This window comes from Artemia franciscana, chromosome 7 (assembly GCF_032884065.1).
Source record: "Artemia franciscana chromosome 7, ASM3288406v1, whole genome shotgun sequence".
Lineage (NCBI taxonomy): Eukaryota > Metazoa > Arthropoda > Branchiopoda > Anostraca > Artemiidae > Artemia > Artemia franciscana.
Window position 1 is genome coordinate 24,681,979 of NC_088869.1, and position 16,517 is coordinate 24,698,495.

The 16,517-nt window shown below is 34.5% G+C and overlaps 1 protein-coding gene and 1 long non-coding RNA gene across 2 annotated transcripts in view; one reads left to right on the top strand and one right to left on the bottom strand.

Moving 5' to 3' along the window:
• The window catches only part of LOC136029034 (uncharacterized), a 34,526-nt gene that overhangs the window by 4,889 nt on the left and 13,120 nt on the right, over positions 1–16,517 (top strand). The window contains exon 2 of the mRNA XM_065707070.1: positions 7,685–7,768. Coding sequence (XP_065563142.1) covers positions 7,685–7,768 — 84 coding nt within the window. The remainder of the gene's footprint in view (positions 1–7,684; positions 7,769–16,517) is intronic.
• LOC136029035 (uncharacterized) overlaps positions 15,370–16,517 on the bottom strand; it is a 3,709-nt gene continuing 2,561 nt past the window's right edge. The window contains exon 2 of the long non-coding RNA XR_010617957.1: positions 15,370–16,517. This exon is cut by the window's right edge and continues 154 nt beyond it. This is a non-coding gene — a long non-coding RNA (uncharacterized LOC136029035).

The window sequence follows — 16,517 nt, forward strand, 5'->3', positions numbered from 1 at the left end:
TATAACCCGATATAAAGACAGATTCATTTAGGGGCACAATACCCTAAGAAATTGTGAACAATATTGTTCTATGAAGGGTTTAAAATTATATTTTTACACTTGGTTGAGAAGGACCCCAAAACTAAGAAAAAAGAGAGAAAAGATATGTTGTTTCGCCACCGAAAAAGGCTCGATTTTTTTTTCTCTGAACTTCTTGAAACTTACACTAATAAGCTCCTGAACCATGTAAACCTTTGTACGCAAAGAAATTTTATTTGGGGCTATGGACACCTGAAAGGCTTGATGACTAGGAATCATAATCCCCCGGCAGAATGGCCACTGATATAAGAGGGGGAGGATTTGAAAAGAAGGGTTCTACGAGCAAGGTAATGGACCAACAAATTTTCTTTGATCAATTTTAAACTTGCAGCCGTTTAGTCTCCGGGTCAAGAAGGGTCGAATATAAACATAATCTTGGGGGAATTTTCCTACAAAATCATTGTTTGAAAATATATGTTCTCCCCCCAAAAAAAAGGAGCAAATAAGTACAAACTCTTTTTTTGGACAGATCATAGTTTAAGGCTGTAAGTCCCTGTGCCAAGTGGGTCCTATTTCTTAGGGAAAACTTTAGTTTCGGGAGTCAGTCCCACTTCCTTTAAATGTAATCCAATAAAGACTTGATAAATACTGAAACAAATTGATCCATATGTATTTTATCTCTGGCCGAATTGAAGCTTAGTAAGCATATACAACAGGCAAAACAAACTTTTTTCCAAAAGAAAAAATATATATTTTTAAACATTTGGATTGTATCGTGACAAATAAAAAGGAGCCAAAAATATTTTTGTCCAGTGATCATGAAACTTTCCTTTTAAGCTAGACTGGACCAAAAGGACCTTTAAGAATACTACAAATTTAGGAAGTAAAATTTTCTTGTATCAATTCATAGTGAGAAAAATCTTCTTTTTTTTTGTTCATCTAATTTTATGTTTCAGAGCATGTAAATAGGGCCGACAGATATCCCACCAAGACAGAAAAAAAAAATAAAGAAACAACTCCGATTGATTCTTTTTTTTATTCTTATAAAGACAGCAAAACTAAAATATTTTATCAAACAGTTCGAGATGACCAATCATGTTCGAATCACAGTTCAAACAATGTTTTGATAATGGACTAGGATAGACTATTAAAAACCGTGCTTTATTTGGGGCCAAACGGAAAGCCAGCTATCCATGAATGATCTAGGATGCATACAGATTTGACTTACCCAACTAATTTATGCCTTACTCAATTTACCCAATGGATTTACCTTTACCCAAGTAATTTAAGGTACCATGCCTCAATAAACTGCCATTTTACAAGAATTTGACGAAAACAGGGTCGAATGTTACATAACAAACTTATGGAATGACTTGGGCTTAAAGTTTTCAAAAGCCCTTTCAGTATCTTCTAAATTTTGAAGGCATACTCCTACTCGTTTGCAGGCTTTATTTGAAAACATTGTCAGTTCTCACTAACATTAGTCCATAGGTACCTAAGTCGGTATACCCACTAGTCTGTGATCGAGTTTAATCTTTAGAGATTCAAAACCATCCAAATATGGGATAAAAGAATATATCTATAGGCTGCTATATATTCATAACACCTATATGTATCCATATAAGAATATCTGGATATAGATGACTGTAAACCACTAACCAGTTTCTAGAGCTTTCCAAACTAGCAGATGATATAATAAGATTATATTGTTAATAGCCCAACGATATTCTGGTAGAAATTTTGATATTTTGAAAGTTTTTTTGGAGTTTGTAGTAGCATAACTCTTAATGATTTCAGTCGTTACACCCTCCTAAATAGCCCATTTTCCATTTCCAATAAGGTAAATGAATTCTTGGGGTAAAAACAAAAAATATTTGAAAGAATGACCTTGGGTGATCGTTCTAAATAGCAGTGATCTTAAGCTAATGTCGGTCTGGACCACCCCCTTCTATATATCATTTAGCGGCCCAAGGAACGACAAAGAAATATCGAGGGATTTACATTTAGCTATCACTCTCAGTCCTCCCCCCCTAAGAAACCAACTCCCTACCTTAACAAAAAACACATTTTTAAAATATTATTTTTGGAATTCAAATTTCCTGATTCGTATATAAAACCATAGATTCTACAATTTTTATATTTATTTCAAGACTTAGATTTTGTTTGGAAAACATTTCTTCTGTAAAAAGATTAATGTCATTGCACTTTCATGCCACTGACCTATATTTTTTTCTTTTTTTATTTCATGATTAGAAAAAACTACAATCAAACATCCGTTTTTACAATAATTATCGATATGAAAGTTACAAAAATTGTTAAGGAGGCTAGTTTCAAATTAAATTGGTAATTTTTTTCTAGTTTAGATATTAAATAGAAAGTAAAGAGCGATATCAAAAGGTAAAATATGTATTTTAATATCTGAAAAGAACATTTAATATATCTTAATTAATATACTTTTAATTAAATATCTAAAAAGAACTGAACATTTCTAATGATACAACAAGATTGTTCTATATATTGGCTAGAAATTCTGAAGTAAGACTCCCAATTCTAAATTTAGATTACCATAGACCAAACAAGGATATGCCCATTAAAAAATTTACGTAATTGATATTTCCAGCTTGCATGGTTTTATCAAGATGAAAGTTTCAGAGGTTTTTAATGCTTAAAGTTCTATCTGATAGCTTTACTAGCTCCTTTAATCTTGAGTTCTAATACACCATACTGGAGTCAGTATCAATGAATTCTCTTAATGAATGTGACTGTGAGATACTTTACAACACACTCTTGGTATCTCAGGGAGTCACTAGATTTCAAAGCATATAAAATTAATAGCCTTTAATTTGATAAAATTAGATTTTGATAAAATTTTGATAATTTTAGGCTTAATTTTGGTGAACCAGAAAGATTTTGATAATACCTGGCAAGATTTTGATAATACCAGGCAAGATGTTGATAATGCAAGGCAAGATTTTGGTAATACAAGATTTTTTTTCAAAAATCAGGCAAATTTTCTCACGCTTTTAAATTTTGATGGGTAACATTAAACTTCTTGAATTTTATATATTTGGAATCAGCCTAAAAAGAAAATCAGTTTGATGCATTAATTGTTACCAAAATTTCTGTTTTTTAGAGTTTTAGTTACTCTTGGGCTGAAACGCTCCTTACTTACAGCTCGTTACTACGATTTGTTTGGCAATTGATAATTTAGAGAAAACGTTTTGGGGAAGAGGAGATTCAGTGTAGGTAGTACATCAAAAAAATTTGCCTCAATTATCTTTTATTTAGATAATGGTCTCCTGCTTTACTACATACTGGACGCATAAGGTATCTATTTTCGCAAAATTTTGGGATTTGGTGATCGTATCGACACTGTAGTCCTAGAATGTCGCAAGATGGCTAATTCTAACGGAAATTAAAAGTTCTTGTGCCCTTTTTAAGTGACCCAAAAAATTGGAGGGCACCTAGACCCCCTCCAACACTCATTTTTTCCCCAAAGTCAACGGATCAAAATTCTGAGATAGCCATTTTATTCACCATAGTCGAAAAACCTAATAACTATATCTTTGGGGACAACTTTCTCGTAATCCTCGTGGGAGGGGCTGCAGGTTACAAACTTTGACCTGTGTTTGCATATAGTAATGGTAACTGTGTAGTGTACAGGCGTTTTCAGAGGGATTTTTTTGGTTTAGGGGGGAGTTGAGGGGGGTTAAGTAGGAGGATATTTCTATGGAGGAACTTCTCATGGGGGATGTGATTTTCAATGAAGGAGGCACGGGATTTTCTAGTATTATTTGAAAAAACAATGAAAAAATGAATATGAAAAGTTTTTTTCTACTGAAAGCGAGGAGCAGCATTAAAACTTAAAACGAACAAAAATTATTACGCATATGATGGGTTTAACTCCTTATAATACCTCACTCTTTACGCTAAAGTATTTTTAGTAATTTTAACTATTTATTCTGCGGCCTTTGTGATTCAGAGGTCATTCTTAAGGAATTCGGACAAAATTTAAGCTTTAGTGTGAAGAGCGAGGTATCGACGAGGGGTGAACCCCCTGATATACGCAATAAAACATACGAATATAGAAGTGCGTTACGTAAGTTAATTCGTAAGTTACGTATACTTTTTACTACTGAAAACGTTCGTAAAAAATTATAAGTTCTAGTTGCCTTTTTAAGTAATCCAAAAATTGGACGGCAACTAGGCCTCCTCCCTCGCTCCTTTTTTCTCAGAATCTTCTAATTAAAACTATGAGAAAACCATTTAGCCAAAAAAAAATTAATATGCAAATTTCGTTTTAATTATTTATGTGTGGAGAGCCAAGATCAAAACATGCATTAATTCAAAAACATCCAAAAATTAAATATAAAAGAACAAGTTTTGTTAAATGAAAGTAAGGAGCAACATTAAAACTTAAAACGAACATAAATTACTCTGTAAATGAAAAGGGTTTTAGTTCAACAATGCCCCACTCTTTATGCTAAAGTTTTTTACTGTTTTAAAAAGTAGAGTTAAGAGGAAGAGTCAAACTTTAGTGTAAATAGCAAAGCGTTGAGGAGGAAAAGCCCTTTTTATGTACCGAGTAATTTCTGTTCGTTTTAAGTTTTAATGTTGCTCCTTACTATCATTTAAAAAAACTTGTTTTTTATTTAATCAAACAGTTCGTGGTAACGAACTGTAGTAAGGAGCGATCCGGCTCAATAGTAACCAAAACTCTAAAAAATTGAATTTTGATATCAATAGCTACATCAAAAGAATCGCATTTTAATGCTGATTTTAAATATATCAGTTCCATCAAGTTTAGTCTTACCCATCAAAAGTTACGAGCCTGAGAAAATTTGCCTTATTTAGGAAAATAGAGGGAAACACCCCCTAAAAGTCGTAGGATCTTAACGAAAATGACACCATCAGATTCAGCGTCTCAGAGAACCCTACTGTAGAAGTTTCAAGCTCCTATCTACAAAAATGTGGAATTTTGTATTTTTTGCCAGAAGACAAATCACGGGTGCGTGTTTATTTGTTTGTTTTTTTTGTTTTTTTTTGTTTTTTTTTCTCCAGGGGTCATCGTATCGACCAAGTGGTCCTAGAATGTCGCAAGAGGGCTCATTCTAACGGAAATGAAAAGTTATAGCTCCCTTTTTAAGTGACCAAAAAAATTGGAGGGCATCTAGGCCCCCTCCCACGCTCATTTTTTTCCTAAAGTCAACGGATCAAAATTTTGAGATAGCCATTTTGTTCAACATAGTCAAAAACCATAAAAACTATGTCTTTGGGATGACTTACTCCCCCATAGTCCCTGGGGGAGGGGCTACAAGTTACAAAATTTGACCAGTGCTTACATATAGTAATGGTTATTGGGAAGTGTGTAGGCGTTTTCAGTAGGATTTTTTGGTCGGGGGGAGGGGTTGAGAATAGGGGGATAGGCTGGGGGAGCTTTCCATCGAGGAATTTGTCATGGTAGAAGAAAATTTCCATGAAGGGAGCGCAGGATTTACTAGCATTATTAAAAAAAAAACAATGAAAAAAGAAATATGAAAAAGTTTTTTTCAGCTGGAAGTAAAGAGCAGCATTAAAACTTAAACGAACGGAAATTATTACCCATATGAGGAGCTCACCTCCTCCTAATACCCCGATCTTTACGCTAAAGTATTTTTAGTAATTTCAACTATTTATTTTACGGCTTTGGTGATTCAGGGGTCATTCTTAATGAATTGGGACAAAATCTAAGCTTTAGTGTAAAGAGCGAGGTACTGACGAGGGGGCGAACCCCCTCATATATGTAATAAAAACATGAGAATACAAAACTTCTTTACGTAAGCTAATTTATAAGTTACGTATATCTTTTACTAAAAAAAAGATTCGTAAAAAATTAAAAGTTCTAGTTGCCTTTATCTTCATTAGCCAAAAAATTGGAGGGCAACTAGGCTTCCTCCCCCGCTCTTTTTTCTCAAAATCATTCAATCAAAATTATGAGAAAGTCATTTAGCAAAAAAAAAATAATAAATATGCAAATTTCGTTTTAATTATTCCTCTGCGGAGAGCCAAAATCAAAACTTGCATTGATTGAAAAACGTTCAGAAATTAAATAAAAAAAACAAGTTTTTTTCAACTGAAAATAAGGAGCAAAATTAAAACTTAAAACGAACAGAAATTACTTCGTATATGAAAGGGGCTGCTTCCTCACCAACATCCCGCTCTTTACGCTAAAGTTTTTTACTGTTTTAAAAAGAAGAGTTGAGAGAAAGAGTCAAACTTTAGCGTCAAGAGCGGGATGTTGGTGAGGAAGCAGCCCCTTTCATATATGAAGTAATTTCTGTTCGTTTTAAGTTTTAATTTTGATCCTTACTTTCAGTTAAAAAAAACTTGTTTTTTTTTATCTAATTTTAATAAAGCTCAAGTTAAACTTTAGTTTGAAAAGGCTAGTGGAATGGAGCGGATGGCACGAAGGGTTGAAAGTCTTCCACTGAGAGAACACTTGATTTTTTAATCGCTTGGTTAAAGACAGCCCGAAGTTCAGAATATTAGCAATATTAAAACATGGGACTGGGACGAAACATATAAAAAGGCTTATGACAAGCATTTCTCAGAATAAACAAAAAATTCTGAATTACAATGAAAAATGTAGTTGCAGTAATTTATCATGAAAACTTTTGTCACAATACAAGAGAAGTTATTTATTTGTAGAAACATCTCAAATCTTCTTATTCTACTCACTATACCGGTACTAATTTTTTCACATTGACTTGCTACTATACTACTATTTTATATTGACTATTTTGGCTTAACTTAATTTCCATAATTCTCCGTTGGTCTTCGACCGTCAATTCTCTATAGAGTGGCCTGCTGTGAGCAAGGGCTGGAACTTCGTTGGGATCAATATCTTAGGAGGTAAGTCAGCCGCAAAGGAAGCCCAGCTACCTGGTGCATGGTGTTCATCTAGTGCGCTTACAACCATTTACAGTCAGGTCATAGGTCGAAAATAAAGTGAGTGTAACTTTATGAGGAAAAATATAATAGATGCTTATAACAACGTATCGAGTCAGACACCAGGTGTTTGGACCAAATAATAATTAGAAGGATCTGAGGTTTTCTAGAGGTTTTCTAGGCTCTTGTCCTTTTCAAACCATCTAATGTGTTTAATTTTGGGGGAGTTTTCACCTGACAAAGCAGAATAGACTCGTGCTTTGTGAGGCGGCTGATCTGGGTTTTGTGAAAAATCATTTTTAGAAGACGGTCAAAGATAGCCTTCACCTTTTCCAATCGTGCTTATACTTTTATATCTAGATAAATATTTGAGCAGAAAATTTAATCAAGGTAGGTGACTAAAGTGTTTGAATAAACTGTACATAATGACCACATTACGGTATTAATATTACGGCGTACATCCCACCTTCCTGATGTTTCAAAAAAATGAAAGTTGCCTGATGTTTTTTTTTGTGTGTAATCATGACTGGGAAAAACCATTTCATGGAACAACGATTAATCCGTGATTAATAACTGAGTCCAGCATAGCCCTCGTTTTGGCTGTAATTTTAATAATCTGTGAGCACTCCTAAGATCTTATAACAATGTTTATTTGAAAGAAATAATGGCGGTTTATTTGCTTTGTTTAGATACTACCTACTAGCCTTACCTATATGTTTTCTTTTTCTCTTTCTTTTAGCAATTTTTTCCGTCAATCGTCAAGGGAAGTCAGAGCCTGTTACTCTTGAAAGCATAATTGAAAGGGCGGTTGGCAGTAGAAGAGGTAAGTAATGATAAAACACTACGAATAACCACAAAAATTTCAACGACTTTTTGACATTTCGCAGTGCTCCAGAAATTCACTTAACAAAAGTTTACATTGGAACAGTTAAATGGAAGGCTGCATGATCGCTATATTCGTGTTGGTCAGAGGTTGGCGAATAGCGTCAATAATTTTTTATATCAGAAGGATTTAGCCATGTTGCCTAAAAGTGTGTTGGTGGACCTATTGGTTTTGTCGTTTTGACACAAGGTCTATGCCAGTAAGCGTCAATCTGCCAGTATACCTGTAAGTGGGTATTATACAAATGTTTTCAAAGCCTTCTTGAAACATGAACAAATGAGTTGGCTTAGGTGTTTAAAAATGACTAAAGAAATCTAAATGACGTTTTGATATTCTGCATATCCACAGAAAATTCAAACGAGTTTGCATGGTAATACGTATCCGGCAGATTGTATGATTGTCATACTTTGCTTAAACCAGAGGCTGTTAAAAAATGTAACCGACCTTTTTTTGTAAATGGGATGTTATGCCATTGAGTTTTTTTTTTATAAGGTTTTAAAGCATCTGTTTTCTCTCTTTTTAAATTCTTTGTTTCAATGTTATTAACATCATCAAGACCTGTGAGAAATTTTTTGTGTGGTCAAAGTGCTATAAGCCTTTAAATAAGCCTTCCAAGATTTTCATGCATCTGTTTAACTTTTGCTTGAAGAAATCTACATTTGGACGTTATCCTTAGAAAGATTTTTCTAATTAGGTGGGTGGTGCCGGAAAAATCCGATTTTTTGCTCTTATTGCTAGAAGTTCTCTCCTGGATTTAATCAGAGTGAATAGTGTCATGTCTTTAGTGTTGTGGGGAATCTGAGTAAGTGCCTTGTGCTTAGACTATATCAAGAACTATAAATTTTTATAGAAGAGTTAACTTGTTGCAACTTGTTGAGACCAAAGCTATAAAAGGATATTCTTTTCAATCTCCATCATTGTAATGATGAAGATAAGGTGTGTCCTATCAACTATCTCCTCCTTCCATATCATTTTATTCGAATCAAAACAATAATATAAAGTAAAGCTGTTGTACCCATGCCCTCTCCACCACCTCACTCCACGTGTTAAATAGATTTTTTCTGCCCTTTATTACTCAAGTTAACTTACGGATTAATGAGGCTATTGTTCTTAATAGTAGATTGGTAACCATTAAAATTCTTTAAAAATGCAGTAAGATTGTCCAGAATAAACCATACATTTAGTATATATTTTACACATGATGTTTGCTCACACCACCAAATTTGATTTATTAAGGTTTCTGAGCTTCTTAATTCGAATTTTCATCTTATTATTAACGTATTTGTGTCCTAAAAAGTGTAGGGCGATATTGGATACCGATATAGATATATCACACCAAATATTGATAACAAATACCGAAACGTAAATATCCATATTGAAAACGATATTATTTCGGCTTTTCCTGGTGTCCATCAGTGAACATCCCCCAGAAAAGATCTTTTGCAAATAGCCAAGAAGAAGAATAACATTTTCAATATACTGAATCATATATGGAGATACACAGCATGCACATCTGTATCCATAGGATGACATAGTCCGTACTCAAACTAGGTTTAGTGGTGGTGGGCTCTCAAATGTTGCTTTGAACCTCCAAAAGGCTTAGCTTGATAAAACACCTTCTGAGCTTATAGGCCTTATTCAAGTCACACTCTTCACGATTGCCACATACCTCAATCGGCGGTTAAAGAAATTGCAAATTACCGTGATGATCTTCTCCAAGTTTAGAATAAAATAACAAAATAACAATATTGGGCCTTACTGGAATCTGTATCAGTAGATACTAGTGCAAAACCAAGAATCAAGGCAGTTTTTAGAGATCACATGATGAAGTATTAGCAGTCAATAAAAGACTAGCTTCGTCAGCAGCTGCATCTGTCACGGCTCTCTATAATTTTAGTAGGGAGTCTTTAGTTCCAAGAAGCTGAGCCACTCAAGTCGTGGAAGTCTTGTAATATAGGTCTCAGAAATACCTATACAAAAGTTGTCGTAATACTATTATCCATGCCCGCTACTAATGTCCTTTCTGAGAGTGGATTCCAAGCCTGATTAGCTAATCAAATAATTCGTGGTAACATAATGTAAGTAGGGAGCAACTCGGCCAAATAGCAACCGAAACTGTAAAACAGGGAATTTTTATAATGATAGATATATCAACTGAATTGGATTTTTGTGCCGACTAAAGATATAGACCGACTAAAGATCGAATTTTATGTACCCATCAATAGCAATTTGTGTGATTTTTTAGAAAGGGCGGGAACGCCCCTAAAAATTCAATTCATCTTAATAAAATCACAGATTCGGTATATCCGAGAACCATGCTGTAAGGGTTTCTAGCTTCCATCTGAAAATATTTCAAATTTTGTAAGTTTTGCCAGAAGAACATCACGAATGCGTGTTTATTTGTTCTGTTTTATTAATTTTTTGCAAGAAGGATCGTATCTAACTAATAGTCATATAAAATTGGGAGAGGGCTCGCTCGAACAGAAATTACAGTTCTAGCTCCCAATTTTGTGACCAAACCGATTGAAGGGCAATTAGATTCTTACTCCCTGCCATGTTCCTTTTTCAACAAGGCCATTTTGATCAGCATAGTTGAAAGGTCAAGTATCATACCTCTGGAGATGACACAACCCTTCAAGTTCATCCAGAGATTCTCCATGGGGGAATTTTACGGGGACAAACTTTCAATTGAGACACTGAACAAACTTTCCATGAGACGACTTTCCATTGAGACATGGTGGGGAGAATTTCCGGTAAAAATTTTCTATGGAGGGAAAATTTCAGGTATGTTTTGAAAAACAGCTAGAAATTAGAAGAAAAACAAGTCTTTTTTCAAACGAAAGTAGACTAAAAATAATTTTCCTGCCGGAATTGTCTGCAAGAAGTCTTTTGGGTTTGCTTTCACCAGGGATGGTATTGTCTGGAGGATGGGGGATCCTACACAAGAGTAACTTTTCAAGGAGGAATTTTCTCTGGGGTGGGGGAATTTTCCAAAGACAGAAAAGGTGAATTTTCTGGAATTATTTGAAAAACAAAAATTAAACTATAAAACTAATCTTTCAACTAAATCTAAAGAGCAATATTAAAACTTAAACCGAACAAAAATTATCCCGTATATGAGGGCGAATCCCCCTCTTCAATATCTTGCTCTTTAGACTAATATTAACTTTTTGTCCCAATTGTTTAAGAAGAACTCCTGAAACACAAGAGCCGTCTAATTAGAGTAAGGAGATAGTTAAAATACAAAAAGAAACTTTGGCGTGAAGAGCAAGCATTGAATAGGGGTTATACCCCTCATATGCAGAACTATTTTTGTACTTTTAAGTTTTAGTCTTACTCCTTACTTTCAGTTAAAAAAACGTATTTATTTATTTAATCACTAAAAGGCTTAACCAATTTTCTAGTACCACTAATAACTCACCACAGCACCAAGCCGCTTGAGGCCAACACAGCTACGCATGCTCCTCTTCCATCCTAATCTATTCAAAGCCTCCCTTTTTACATCCCCCCGGGAAGCTCCAATTTCCTTTATATTTCTTTATAACATCCTCCCACCCCAGACGAGGACGTCTTTTTTTCTGTTTAGCCTTAGACGGTTGGCCGAAAAGGACAATCTTCGGCAATATGTCATCCTTCATCCGAAGAACGTGCCCTAGGCATCTCAACCTTTCTTTTATTATAGGCTATAAAGCAGGATTGAGCCACATTATTCGTACAGCCTAATCTTTGAAATCCGGTCAGTTAGCCGAGTACCCAAAACAGTCCGTAGGCAATTTCTCTGGAAAACATCTAGTAAAACTTCATCCGCTTTTCGGAGCACCCATGCTTCAGAGCCATATTTGACTACTGCCATCACTGTACCCTCCAGTATCCTGGTTTTCAGACTCATCTTTCTATTCTTTGAAATATTTTTAATTGTAAAAAAAAAACACCCTTATCCGTAGGCATTCTACTTTTTACATCTTCTCTGCTCCCACCGTCTTTACTAATAATACTACCAAGGTAAGTCCCACCCGATCAATCTTCTTACTGCCTTTTTATCTTCGCTTACTCCTAGCCTTAATAAATTAGTCTTTTCAATATTAATTTTCAAATCTGTTGTAGTACTCTGAACTAAAATAAATGTCTAAAAGTTCATTCCTCTCATAAGCTCATGCTCATATTCCTGGAATATAAGAATATGAAACTCTTAATAAGTCCGCTTCGAATTGTCTGAATTTGTCAATCAAAATATTGATGCGATACTCATTTTTTAACATCGTAATATTCCAATTTCCAATTTTTATGCGCTTTAAATCATTGAAATTATTTTGGCATCAGGAAAAGAAATGATCTCGGATACCAATGCAGGACGGGGGTCAACATATCTTCTGAAGTCTACAGTGAGGCACTTAAGCTGGCTTAGAACCGCACAGCAAGAAGTCCCTGGGATTACCAGTATGAATGGAGGCTTTGTGCAACCCTGGGCCCATCTGGGTCACCACACGGTTTTCAGCTCTTGGAAATGCTTTTCTATCAACAAGAGTTGAAATCCTGCACAGACAGTCCCAAACCTATTACCTCCGATTCATTAAATATCCATGCCTACAAATATTATGCTACAACCGGGAGGCAACCCATAGTAGATAAATAAACTATGAAGAGGTTTTACAGCCCAAAAACACCCGTAAAACAGACCAAGCCCAGATTAATCAGAGCCCATCCATTAATCAGAATTCTGTGCTAAGGATGTGTCGTTTACTAGGCTATAATTTCCTTGAGGGGAACCACTCCTAAAGTGAGAATAGAGTTAACCACAAGGTCCCTAGTCTTGCAGTTAACCCGAAGGATTGAGATAGCCTTTTGCAGAGGCCGTTGTCCATAAATTTGGATCTTACGCCCTGCCGCTGCTGTCCTCCTATAGAGGGTCCTCCCAAGATGGTGTTCTGCGTCACCGTGCAATTTAACCCATTACTGGGAAAAGTTTTTGGCTCATGGGACGTGTAGACACGCCGTTAGGCCCCGTTGAGTGTACATTTGAGGCTACTTCCTCCTCCACCTGTATTTATGGCCTCGGATGAGGGTGCCCCAGTTTCTATTATGGACCCCCAGGGACAAAGTCCCCCTTCGTCCGTGCCTCCTATTGATTTACCCTACATATCTGTAGGGTGTTCCCCTATCGCCACCTGGAGACACGCTGATCGGCCTTGGGGAAGCCCCAAAAGAGCAGTAGACTCACAAAGCTTTTTTTTGGATAAAATTTTTCGGGGTTAAATATCTTAAATCATGTTCGGAAAAAGCCTATGTGATGAATTCCCTTACATTACGTGACGACGAAATTACATGCGAAAGAATGGGATGTTAAAAATGACTAAAGTAATTTGACAAAAAATATACCCATAGAATTGGAACCTGAAGAAAGAAAAATATTACAAAAGAGACAATTTCATCACTAGTATATCAATAAAATGAGGCAAAACAGGCGACGAACAACTTGAAAATGCGCACGTGCACTAAAACTTTTAGGTAGATATTGCTTTTATTTTAACAGTTTCGATGGTACAAAAAGTACGTGCAAATTTGATTTTTTAAATTTTTGGAGTTGCATTTGCAAATTCTACAAAACTCATATAAACAGCTTAAAAGAATGAATCAATTGTATTTATTGGCTTAGGCTCAGGAATTAGAGGATATAATTAGAGGCAAGAGCGTCTTAAAATGTGCGTTCGGAAGTTTTTTGTTAAGATTCATTTTTTACTAATAATTTCCAGAGTTTAAATCTATTAGATGGCAAGTCTGTAGAAGCCTTTCATTAAGTTGAGAAATTAAGATTAAACAGCAATATTTTAATCACCACCTATTCACACTTTATACCGCTTTGAGGGAGTACTATGGTATCATAACTAGGAATGCAATTGGGGAGATCGGGAAGAGATCTCAGAGTACAACAGACGCTGAAACTAGCTTTTATTTATATTTGTAATGTTTTAATAAACAAATACTTAGTTAACTATACTTCTGGCTCTAATTTTAACAAACCAGAGTATAATAAACAGTATCCAAATTACACACACAAAATGTCAATTTTGGCCCAGTGTTCCACATACATGGATCTTTGTAGAAACTTTTCATAAGGCATAAGCCAACAGAAATTGGAAAAGAGATACAACTTTATCATCCATTGCACAAATAAAGCCAACATAATAAACCATGTTGGTACATTTGCAAATGGAAGAAATGAGCGCAACATAAGTTACAAGTACATTTTATTAACCCTCCCTTACCAGATACGAAAAATGCAGCGTATGTGCCCATTTAATGTATTTTAATTGAAAAATTTATTTAACTACATTTGCAGCCGTTAAATGACTTTTAAATTAACTACTAATTAATATAACAATGAACTAAAACAGTGTGAGGACGCAAATCGTTACAAAAAAATGGTTTCCTCAATCAAAGAATTTGGGAGCTTGATAAGAGAGGACAGTCAAGTGCTTCAATATAGACTCATTAAAAAATATTGGATAAGAAATATTTCACATTTTATACTCGAAATAATTACTAGGTTGATATCAAAAGGAAGCCAGAAATTAATAATTAAAATACTTGATAATCGGAAGAAGAAAGGTCCAAAATTAGAGTATAGTTATCATTTCATGGGGAGGCATACTCTCCCTCTCTCTACCCAAGTATTTTAGCACAACTAACACTTAAAGCAGAAAAGCAACATGGATTTACAAAATAAAATATCAACTTCACCATCTTCTGTCAAAATTACCAATATTTGTGAAAACATCTTCTGTTAACGCTTTTGAGAGATACTCTAGTTTAGTAATGAATTTCCTACGAGAGGAGGGATTTTTCTATCCCTCTTCTAGCTTAAATGTTTCCAGAAAAAATCGTAAGATAAATTTCTTAATTAAATTATACAGCATATGATTACGCGTGTGCTTTAAGTTTTTTGGACTATGTCGCCTGGAATAGAAGAGAGAAGGGTATTTTGGGGTGGAAAATACATTGACCAAACTATACTCAAATAGTAAAAACAGGAATAATAAAAATCAAAAGAAACAGGGTGATAGAATAGAATATATCTACGCTATAAGCCCATAGGCCATGGTAAAAAATATAAACATAGAGCAATTACAAAGAAATTGCATAAATCCTAAAATAATCCTATAGAAATCAACTTTTATGATCCATTGCGACACGAAGGAATCGTGCCAAGATTCTGATACACATAAAACACTCATCCGCAAACACTCTCACCAATCATAATCACTTAAAATTATGACACCCTACAAAAACGACAAGTCTCCAATCACTCGTCTCCTTATATTCACAAAAAAGACTATTCCTATAACAAAAAAAGAAAAATTGAAATTGACAAAATTATGATTATTATTTTGACTGATTATGATTTTACTAATTAATTATGATAAATTATACTATCAGCTATATGTCGCGTCTGTTACACAAAACGGTTGTATCTAACTTTCCTACACTTTCCTATACCAGTTTAACTGCCAAATCTGTTTGCTAAACTGTTCTTAGAAGCTCCATACGGCTATAGATCTTTATTCACACTTTAATTATCCCAATTTATCATAAGCGTTGCATAGAAATCTATACAAGCTCATAAAAATTAGGGTCAACCCTAGAAATCCGGACCCAAGCAAATACATCCTAACAAAACTGTAGAAATCCAGACCGGTCCACAAAAATCCAGAAAATATCCCATAAAATTATAACCAATACATAAAAATCCGGAAGACTTCATAAAAATCATTAGGAATACATAGAATTCCACACAAATTCATAAGAATCAGAGTCAACCCTAAAAATCCCAACCATACCAAAGACACCAATACAAAACTGTAGAAATCATGACCGGCCCATAGAAATACAGAAAAATTGTTATAAAAATCATAACCGATGCAAGGAATTTCCGAAGAATTCATAAGAGTAAGGGCCAACCATATAAATCCAGACCAAACTCTAGAATTCATGGCCAAATTCATTTCCATAGAATGAAATTTATTTCCAATGAATTTCAAAATGAAATTCATTTCCAATACATCAAAATTTTGGCGAATTCATAAAAATCAAGACGAACCCGTAGAAATTACTTTATTTGTCTAATTGTATTGACAAAATTACGTTATTTGCCAGATTTCAAGACAAAATCCGGACAAATTTGTCAAAATAAAGATTAAACTTTAGAAATCAGGGCCAACCCTAGAAATTCAGACTAAACCACAGAAATCAATACCAAAGCAAAAAGATCATGACTAAAAGGTAGAAATTATGGCTACCTTCTAAAAAATCATGACAGATACATAGAAATCCCCGTGAATTCATAACAATTATAACCACAACATAGAAATTCTGAAGAATTCATTGAAATCATAAGCAGTGCATAGAAATTTGCACAAATTCATAAAAATCAGGATCAACCCTAAAAATACCCACCAAACCAGATACTTCAAGACAAAACTGTAGATAACATTACAGGTCCATTTAAATCCAAAACAATCACATAGAAATTAAAATCGACGCACATAAATTCAGGATAATTTATATAAATAATAACCAATGCATAGAAATCAAGACTCTTTCACAAAAATCAAGAATTAAAAGAAATCATAAGCAATGTATAGAAATCCTCACATGATGCCAAATGAAGGTGCCCAGAAACAATATATTAATT